Genomic DNA, 10,845 nt, shown 5'->3' with positions numbered 1-10,845 from the left:
GAACACATGGCAAGTAGGCATGAGGTGAAGGTGACGACTTGTTGCTTTGTTCAATCTTTCTAATTCACACCTGAGCAGTTTGGTCAACAGTATGATCTTCAAGATTGATGAGCTCTTCTTTTAGTTGGTGACTTGATCTTTAAGGATTTGATTCAAGGGTGGTGAATCGGCACGTGCAGCCCACAACGCTTAGCGAGTCGACCCAAGAATTTGAGGGTCAAAACGAGTCATCCACCCAGAGTGATTGCAACCCTGATGATATGAGATACTTTTGATTTTAAAGAAGTAACGGATGAATCGGCACATGCTTTGTTGTGTTTGTCTCCACATGCTTCAATGTATCATTTTCCCTTGCCTTATCTGTTCTTCTGGCAGATGTGATATCTTCTCTAGAAGCATAAGATGTTGAGACAATGGGTACTTCGAAAGCAGTGCTAGGTAAGCAATCAGGGAAGGGTTCCAGGCGGTTCTAGATCGGAAGATTGATAACAAGTGCTGGCTGATTGCTTTCTTTCTCATTGTCCCACAGGTAAGAACAAGGACAAAGAAAAAGACAGGGAGAAAGCATGATATGAAATACTCTTGCTTTCGAAGAAGTGGTGGCGATTTGACAGCTTTGCATAGCGAGGATTTGTTCTTCGGCGATGGTGCTGTTAATATGTTGTTGAAACTTCTCGAGCTCTTGGATTCAACTCGGACCCCTTATTATCTCTAATTCTTCAACTCGGACTCCTTCTGTTGAGTTGATTGTGCATGCCGCATTTCCTTATTTGTTCTCCAAGCAGATGTGGCAGCTTCTTAAGTTCCTCAACTCAGACTTCTTCTGCTGAGTTGACTGTGCAGGCTGCATTCTTCTCTGCTTGTTTCTTCTGCACGTTGTCTCCACATGCTGCAAGTATCGTTTTCACTTGCCTTATCTGTTCTCCAGGCAAATATGGCATCTTCTTCGGAAGTACATCAGCAGCTGAAGACGAGTACTCGAGAGCAATGCCAGGTAAGCAACCAGACAAAGGTTCCAGGTAGTCGATTCCTTACCCGAGTTTGAGTGGAGGTTCCGGCATATTGCTTTCTTTATCATTGCCTTTGCAAGTAAGAACAAGGACAAAGGAAAGGACAGGGAGAAAGCATGATATGAGATACTCTTGCTTTCTACCCTGGTGATATGAGATACTTTTGCTTTGGTGTCATTTGTTTGCAGAGGTACCCCAAGGAATAAGGAACACTGAGTGACTCGAGAGGCTTTGTTGAGAAGGCATTCTCAGAGATGAAGAAAGGTTATGTATGTCTGCCTTGCTATGAAGGGTGAAGGTTGACATTTATATGGATTAATAACCGGTACTGTTCTTTCACTCTTGTCGGCAACCGTTGGATGATTTAACGGTAAACTTCATGTTTTTTCTACTTCACAAGAAATCTTCGACAGATTGCCCGTAATTTCTGCAAAGCTGAATGTGCATGTGACAGGCGCTGACACATCTGGAAAAACAAGTGCCTCTTCGATATCTGGAATCGGCGCTTCGACAAACTGCCAGTGATTTCCACAAAGTTGAGTATGCATGTGACAGATGCTGACACGTCTGGAAAAGCAGATGCCTCTCCGATTTCTGAGCTTGCCTCTTCAAGTTCTGAGCTCCGTCTAGTGCAGAGATTGCATGTGACAAGTGCGGACCGATCTAGAAAGGAAGATTGGCCCGTGGTTTCTGAGCAAGCCCAGCTTTTGAGAAAGCTAGCACCTCTTCGATTTTTGAATTGGCCTCTTCGAATTCTGAGCTCTCCTCTTCGATCTCTGAAATCTCGTCGAGTGCTGATTTTTATAGAGGCACGCAGTTTGTTTCAAAGCACACTTGAATTTTCGCTTGTAGAAACTCCCTTATTGCACTTCTAAGATCTTGATTTGTCCGACCTCTTCTTTCTTCAACACATTTGAAAATGTCTGGCCCCTCCGACCGTCGTTTTAACTTGAACCTTGGTGAAGAGGTAGCCATGCCTTCCCCAGACAACATATGGCGTCCATCTTTCATATCCCCTACTGGTCCTCTTACCGTTGGGGATTCGGTGATGAAGAATGATATGACCGCTGCGGTGGTGGCTCGGAACCTTGTCACTCCCAAAGATAACAGACTACTTTCGAAACGGTCTGATGAGTTGGCTATTAAGGATTATCTGGCTCTCAGTGTGCAGTGTGCAGGTTCTGTGTCTAATATGGCCCAACGTCTATTTGCTCGAACCGGTCAAGTTGAATCATTGGAGGCTGAAGTGATGAGTCTCAAATAGGAGATTAGAGGGCTCAAGCATGAGAATAAACAGTTACACAGGCTCGCACATAACTATGCTACAAACATGAAGATGAAGATTGACCAGATGCATGAATATAATAGTCAAATTTTACTTGATCATCAGAGGTGTGTGGGTTTGTTCCAACAACATTTGCCTTCGTTTTCTGGGGCTGTACCGCGTAATGAAGCTCCAAATGATCAACCTTCGGTGCCTCATCCTCCTAGGGTTTTGCCTAGTACTAAGGCTTTGAATAATCACCCTCTGGTGCCTTTTCGACCTGGCGCTCTGCCGACTGCTGAGACTTCTCCTGAGCAACCTTTGTGAAGGCTCCCTCTTGTTTGTTTATTTTGATTTATGTATATGTACATATTTGTAACTTATCGGAAATATCAATAAATGAGTTTTATTTCATTTAGTGTCTATATATACATATATATTCATATGGTGCTGATCCACCATTCATTTATATATATATATATATATATATATATATTTTTTTTTTTTTTTATTATTATCTTGCACATGGTGGTGCTGATCCACCAAGATTCCACCATTTCTTCTTCTTTCCAGACTGGTTTGTCCCCTTTCATTTTTTTATATATATTCCCCACATGGTGCAGGGAGGAAATGCAGAGAAGGACGAGGACGGACAGAGAGCTGCAGTCGAGGCTTCATGATCGGCTAGTCGTTTGACGGCGGTTATTGAAGTTCTTCGCCATTGCTGTTTACCACGGACAGAGAGCTTTTGAAACTGCCGTTGCTGTTTGCTACAAGGGACACTGCTTGCTGCGGAGGGGAGTGTCGCTCGTTGTTGATGGTTCCGACGTGTTTCTTGCTGCTAAAGCTGATGGGCAGAAGGGGAAGACTTGCAGAGGAGGACGAGTGAGTTAGGTAAGTCCCGACCACTTAATGGAGCTGCTAGAGCCGATGGCTTTGATGGCGGCTGCAACGGTAACGCTGATCTTCTCATCTGCCAGATGAGGATGCTGGAGTTGTAGCTGAGGCTGGTGGAGCACGGCAAAGACAACCATTTTCGAATGCACGGAGGAGATGACCTTTATGGCTTTAACGCCGAACACGTATGAGCCGCAGGTGAACTTCTTCAAATCTTTACAGTTCTGCGCGACGCGATCATGCTGAGGTCGATGATTTCCCAACAGCCGGTAAGGAGGAGGATGCAGAGCTGGTGGCGACCGAGACCAACGACTCGTGATGCTGGCCTAGGAGCTTTTGGACGTCGGCTTCCCCATGTTGGAGAGGATGATCCAAGATGTTGCTATGCCATGCAGAGGAAAAGATGACGAGATGGCGCTGTGCCATGCAGAGGAGAAGACAAAACAGTTGCAGTCCCGCAACTCCCTTACTTCATTTATACTTCCTGCCAGCTGGTTCACGCACACCACACATGTGTCGCAGTCGCCACCGCATGGTGATCAAGCTGAGATTTACCGACAGAAGTGGAGGGCACAAAGAGGTTGAGGACGGAAGTTGTGCTGAAAGATGAGTCATGCATCCATAAGAGTACAGCCTTCTTGGTGTTGTTGTTGAGTTCGGAGAAGAGGGTGGAGTCGTTGGAGTTGAAGCTTTTAAAGACCTTCCGGACCTCGTCGGTGACGATGCTGCACCTGTCGTCGTGAGCAGGTGGCAGAACGGTGGTAGGGATTAGGAGGGAGAGCCAAGCGATGATGAAGAAAAACAGGCTGCTAAAGATTGCTGCACACTGTCGCTCGCTACGCTGCTACTGATTACTACATTAAATGTTTGGTACTACTCGCTGGGATGACGGCTACCCACTGCTTGCTGGGATGATGGCTGCTCCCCGCTTGTTGCTGCCTTGCTTGCTCAGCCATGCTCCAGCCCACTCCATCGAAATTGACAGCAGGAACGTGATGAAAGTTGAGGAGACCCACCAGGTTGTTGCAGCAAGGTTTTGAAGTTTAGGAGGTTTTGTCTTCCGCTGATGTGGACTGATAGAGACTTGAAACCTTCTGTTGGTCTCCCTCTTTGATAGCAATCTATCGCTTTCCATAACCGACTTATCATCTCTCAACGGCATCTCCATGGCCCTCATTCTTGAGCTGTAGAGCGACTTCAAAGCCGGGGCAATCAAGTCAAGGTGCCTGTTTCTGTTAGCATTGACTCAATTAGCATCGGCGGGAGCGTCGGGCAAGAGCTTGACAACCTCAAGTGAAGCAGTGGAACAGCCAGCAGCTAATCGAATGACGGGTACTCCAGCTTGCACGAGAGTCGTGGCCTGGTCAATGATGGCTACTATCTTGGAAGCTTTGACGGAGTTGACTTGTGGGCTCAAAGAGAAGTCGACTTCCACTTAGGTTTGGTCCTGGTCCATGAAGAGGTAGTCGGTTCCTGTTTGGAGTTTGACAAACTGCCTCACAAATTCAGGCCCAATAAAAGGATTTGTCCTGATTGCTGTACCGACTGGATTTAGGACTGATTTCATCCATTTTGGCTTGGGACGGCATTTAAAATGGAGAAATACCCCACTTTGATATATATATATATATATATATTTTTTTTTTTTTACAAAGAAATTGTAATAATATCAAACTTTTAATAAAAATTTTATTCTTTATTTTGATGTGACTGAACTCGAAGTTGAATGTTTGAGATGCCTACGTACCCCTCCAAAGAAGAGATCAAGTCATAACGTAGTTCAAATGGGTGATTTTTTTGGATTTTTTTTGTGTTGTACGCAGTTTATGCTCTTGCGGACAATGAGCATCTTGGTGCCATTTGCAATTTCAACTCGTGCAGGCAATGAGCGTTTTGGTGTCAGTTTTTATGCTCGTGCAGACAATGAGCTTTGGTGTTGCCTTTTATGCTCGTGCAAACCAGGAGCTTTGTGCCATGCAGTTTAGGCTCGTGCAGGCAATGAGCTTAGTGCCATGCAGTTTAGGCTCGTGCAGGCGAGGAGCCTTGGTTGTAGATTTGTCAAACGATCTTGGAGAGTCGTTCCTCACAATCTTCATAGCAAGGAGCCTTGACTGAGTAATTGAAGAAGTTTTTGGGCAAGAAGTCGCGCATCGTGATGGCAACGGAAGATCTTTGTGTCGCAATTTCATCATCCACAACATTTTCGTGTAGCTTTGGAGGTTGACGAAAGTTGCTTTGCCCCCTTTCCAATTGGTGAACTAGTGGATGAAACGTATGCTTCTTGTGCAGTTTCTTTGGAATAACATGTGTTCATCCCTCAACTTTACTTTGCTTGACTGGCATGGTTTTGGAGCATGCCCCCAGCGATTGAGGTGAAGATTTTGAGTCGACAGAACCATAAGTGATGGTGGTATAATTTGACTTCACCACATCGTCAAGATCTAGCTCAATGATTCCTTTCTGAGCCAGCTTCATGATGAGATCTTTCAGTACGAAGCACTTTTTCGTTGGATGACTTATGAAACGGTGGAATCTACAGTACCTTGGACTGTCAGTACGATTCATCTCTTCCGGCCGTCTGCACTCAGGTAAGTCGATCACATTTTTGTCAAGCAAGTCTTTTAACATGGCAACCACATCAGAGTCAGGGAATGGATAAATCTTCTCCTCAAGCTCCTTTAAAGTACGTCTACGCATCTCTTGATCACGAAAAGCTTCCGCTTGAATCGCCTTGCCTCGTGTAGAGATTTTGACAGGAGCTGTGTTGACCGTCATTGCTTCCTTGATGGATTTCCACGCAGCATTCTCCATCTTTGTCCCAAGAGCTTTGTCGTTCTTGTAGTCGGCGATCGATTCTTTCTTCCCATGATGGGCGATGCTCAACTCCATGTCATGAAGGATGTAGTGTAATCCCCACTGCATGCCTTGAACACACATCTCGATTGATAAGGTCTCCGAAAGTCTGTCTTTGCAGTCAAGACTTAGAGTGCGCCATCGGTTGATGTAGTCCACAACTGGCTCATCTTTCCATTGCTTCGTACTTGTCAGCTCCAGTATGCTTACAGTGCGGCGGGTGCTGTAGAAGCGGTTAAGGAATTCTCTTTCCAATTGATCCCAATTGTTGATGGGCTCAGGCTCTAGGTCCGTGTACCACTCAAAGGCGTTTCCTTTCAGCGAGTGCACAAACTACTTGGCGAGGTAGTCTCCTTCCGTCCCCGCGTTGTTGCAAGTTTCGATGAAATGTGCAACGTGCCGCTTTGGGTTTCCTTTTCCATCAAACTGAATGAACTTTGGTGGTTGATAAACCAGTGGCATCTTCAAGGCATCAATCTTCTTGGAGTATGGCTTCGAGTAGAACAATGAGGTATGTGAGCTTTCTTGGTACTGCGCCTTGATGGTGTTGGTGATCATCTCTTGCAGCTGCTGGATAGAAAGAGATCCCATGAGTGCTGCTGCTTGGTCTGGCTCCGGCTTCACATCGATTTTCTCTACCGGAGGCTCCTCTTCTTCGCCAGCTCATCTCTTTAGTGGATCATCCTCTAGGTCGAGGTTCTCGCCATCTTGTGGCTCCAGTCGGTTGACGAGTGCAACGATTTGCAAGTCTTTTCTTCCACAATCTGTGTTAGCCTTGCGATCGCTTCATTCATTTGAGCCAGTTGTTCTTCAATAGAGGTAACGCCGATGGTCATGACTTGTGCAACCAATATACGTGACTTTCCTTTAGACATCCAGGATGCTGACGAAGAACGTTGTTGGCTGCTTTGGGATGTCATCTTGTATGCTTCAGCAGCATGTTTCGGTGCCCCCAGCGAGGTCAGGTTGATGAGGACTCACGCTTTTGATGCTCCCCTTGCTCCTTTAACAGCACCAACTTTGAAGTGGCATGTTGAGGAGCGGTTGTGGTGCCAATAGATTGTCCGTTCGCGGCAGAAGTGCTCAGGATCCTTCCCTTGGTGGTTGCGAGAACGGCTTGTCCCTTGCTTGATGCCATTGACTTTGAGGTGTATTTGGATTCCTTGAATGGACAAAGAGATGAGAGGTAAAGATGGTCCCACTGGGCGTGCCAAATTTGTAAACACGAAATTTTCCTGAAACAAACGAGAGAAGAACACGTGTACAAATTTTTTTTTGTATTAATGATTTAGGGGTTACAATCTCTCTCAAATTTGATCCTCTGATTCGATCTCCGTAAGGTGTTGATTTGTGGATTGTGATGCTAATTCAAGGGCCGTCGAGGCTTGATCTCGGATGCATGGTTGAAAGTTTCTTCAATGAGGGATTTTGGGCTTGATCTTGAAAAACTGTTGATGAACGGATCTTCAATGGGCCTTTGAGGCTTGATCTTGATGAACAGTTGATGGATGGATCTTCGAGGGCTTTTGGGCTTAATCTTGAAGAACCGTTGATGAACGGATCTTTAGGGGTCTTTGGGGCTTGATCTTGATGAACAGTTGATGAATGGATCTTCAAGGGCTTTTGGGCTTTATCTTGAAGAACGGTTAGATATGTGGATTTGTTGATGTTGTTGATCCAAAGGGCCGTTGGAAGGATGAACGAATGATGAACGATGAACGCTTTCTTCAAGGACCGTCGGGGCTTGATCTTGAATTGGTGGAAGTTCCTTCAAATGGCCGTTGGGCCTTGATCTTAAAGGTTGGGTTGACGAAGAACGAAGAGAGCTTTCTTGATCCTTTGGGATTTGCTTGGGAGCTTTAGAGTTTCAAAGCTTCAAGGTTTTGGTGTTAGGTGAATTGGTTATGACTTGGTTTTTTTTTTCTTTCTAAATGAATGAAATGGCTTCTATTTATAGAATTTTCCAAAACCTAATTTTGAATATATTATTCAGATGAAATAAATCGTTTCTGCCAGGTGTTGACACGTGTCTTGTTTGATGACTTTTCTGATGATTCTCAATTTTTCGTTGAGTCACCTGCTATGTGTAAAATTTATGTGACACGTGACCGTTGAAATTTTAATTATTAATCAACATTTATTTCACTGAAATTTCGATGTCTACAATACAACCGTGAGTTTGACAGGTGTTGAAAAAGTTAGCAAGTTAGCAAAAAACAGTTTATCGGGGAGCAAATGGGCCTTGGACATTCTAAAATGGGCCTATCAAAATGGATAAAATGATTGCAGGCCAGCTGAGTTGGCAAAACGAAAGCCCACATGTTGGACAAAATTACAGGAACACCCTCAATAGAAAGCCAAAACCTCTGATCCCAAAGGCGAACTTCTCTCTACCATAAGCGCACAGGCCGCTCCGCAGCACAAAGAGAAGCTAAGGACTCCGGGAGTCTCACTCTCTCTTCGGATTTGCATTCGAATCCAAGAGCACGAACGCGAAGGTAAACCCACTTCATATTTTGCTTTCCCTGGTTCAATTCACTATCTGTTGATTTTTCTCATGGCTCTGAAGCTTTTGCTTGTTTAGATCTTGCGATTTTGAACTGACCCTTTTGGTGTTTTGCTTTGAATTTGTAATCGGAGCATGAAAATCTATGTGGTTGATTTGGGGTTTCAGACCCAGATGCAAAGATTTGATTTGTTCTTGCGTATGAAGTTTTCTGCTGATTTAATTTTGTTTTAATCTCGATGATTAGGGTTTATCTCAATACCCAATTGTCAATTTTCTGCTTTGAGGCTGATAAAACTTAGGTTTTATGTAAATTTCAAAAAAAAAAAGGGGGGGGGGGGTTTATTGTGCTTGGTGCAAAATGATGAAATTTTTGTTTTGGGTGGTGCTAAGATTACTTATTTTTGGTGAATTGTAGTTATTTTACTTAGTTTAGGGGGCGATTAACTGATTGTTGTATTGGGTAATTTGTTGTATTGTGAACTTAGGACTGATTTGGGGATCAATGGCATCGAAGTTGCGTCAGTTGCAATCTAAGGCTTGTCAAGCAACACAATTTGTGTCCCAACATGGAGGTACCTACTACAAGCAGTTGCTAGAGCAGAACAAGCAGTACATTCAGCACCCACCAACCGTGGAGAAGTGCAACGAGTTGTCCAAGCAATTGTTTTACACTCGACTTGCTAGGTTATACTTCTGAACCTTTTTTGTTTAAGGACTGAATTTAGTTACTACTTGGCTGGCTCTGGTACGAGTTGTAGAGTGAATACCATTAAAGAAGTCTCATATATGTTGACTGAATGCTCTTCAAGATTTAAGTCTGCTAGTATTTTGTTGCATCCATGTAGACGATATGATCCATTATATCTCACAGCCTTACTTTGAAAGTTTTAGCACCTTTCTTACTTCCTAAACAGCCTGATCATGGTAACTAAAATGTATGACTACAAATAAGTAGATTGAGTGACAATTATTGTGTAGACATTATTATCACGCACAATGATAGGGTGGATGATTTCAGACACACTCTTGCCGACATTAGGATCAAAATTTAGAACTTTATGAAGAAAATGTTTTATTTACATTTTAATACATGTTTGCGTATTAGATTTCTTTCATTTATCTGCTCTAAGTAGCGTTTCTTTTGAGAAGAAAGAAAAGAAAGCCTACTTTTTAAAACTCCGAAAATTGAATTTGATGTTGATGCAGATTTTTTAATCGAAGGAGAAGCATGTAGATTGGGTTACTTGTTTGTCTTGCCTCCATTTACTTTTTATAATAACAATATGTGCTCTGCGAAGAAACTAAGAAAAGTGCATTGTCTTTGCTCCTATTTCTTTGTGCTACTAAGTTTTTATGAAGTTTTCAAGTGCTTAAGAAACTGGGTGAGGTCTATGGAACATGGGGACTAGTTGAAGTATCAATTGAGATAATGACAGATCATTTGACCTTTTAAGTTGGAACTTTATTGGTAGGATCTGTACTTCAATTGAGATAATGACAAATCATTTCACCTTTTTAGTTGGAACTTTAGGTGGTCCACCAAAAAAGATAGTGAAAAAAATTATTGCTAGAGTTTATAGGAATTGTTCATGTTGCATATGGTCTAGCATCGGGTATTCATTTACTGATTTGCTTTCTAGATCCAGGAAGTGGCACTAGAACTTATTAAAATAGTCTGAATAATTTGGATACGTCCTTGAATTACAATCTTTCATGGGAACTCAGTGGTTTGATTTTGATTTTCACAAGGGCTCGGCTATATTTGTGCAACTTGGAAACCGTCATTCAGAATGCATCTGATACCTTTTTTCATTCTTTTTCATTGCAACGACATCTTAGTTGTATGACTATAACTGACTCATTTTCCACTACATACAGTATTCCCGGTCGTACCGAGTCATTCTGGAAGGAAGTTGATTATGTCAAGCATTTGTGGAAGAACAGGAAGGAGTTGAAGGTTGAAGATGCTGGAATTGCTGCTTTGTTTGGGCTGGAATGCTTTGCATGGTTTTGTGCCGGTGAGATTGTTGGAAGGGGATTTACTTTCACCGGTTACTATGTCTAAGAGCAACCATAAGGTAAAATGTTTCTAGGGATTGCACATGGCCTTTCTCGTCATTTGTGGTTGATCTGAACCGCGAGTACTGTACTTGAAATTTTTTGTTTTCCGAGACGAATTTTTGAAGCTGAGAAATCGGTGGGCAAGTTTGACAGCCATAATAATCAAATGTATTTGAAAGTAACTTGAATGGGATGTTGTTCGGTTATCTTTTTTCCGGAATCATGAATGATGCTTCTACTTTAAAATTCTG

General features: G+C 43.2%; 1 protein-coding gene across 1 annotated transcript; it reads left to right on the top strand.

Annotated features, from left to right (window-relative positions):
* The first annotated feature begins 8,382 nt into the window (after positions 1 to 8,382).
* LOC103453729 (uncharacterized) lies at positions 8,383 to 10,840 on the top strand. The gene is made up of 3 exons (XM_008393294.4): positions 8,383 to 8,522; positions 9,019 to 9,217; positions 10,412 to 10,840. The coding sequence occupies exons 2-3, from the start codon at positions 9,036 to 9,038 to the stop codon at positions 10,596 to 10,598; spliced, it is 369 nt and encodes a 122-aa protein (XP_008391516.3). The 5' UTR covers positions 8,383 to 8,522; positions 9,019 to 9,035; the 3' UTR covers positions 10,599 to 10,840.
* The last annotated feature ends 5 nt before the right edge of the window (positions 10,841 to 10,845 follow it).

Source organism: Malus domestica, chromosome 15, assembly GCF_042453785.1.
Source record: "Malus domestica chromosome 15, GDT2T_hap1".
Taxonomy (NCBI): Eukaryota; Viridiplantae; Streptophyta; class Magnoliopsida; order Rosales; family Rosaceae; genus Malus; species Malus domestica.
Note: the sequence above shows the minus strand (reverse complement) of the source record. Positions and strands in the feature narration are given on the sequence as shown.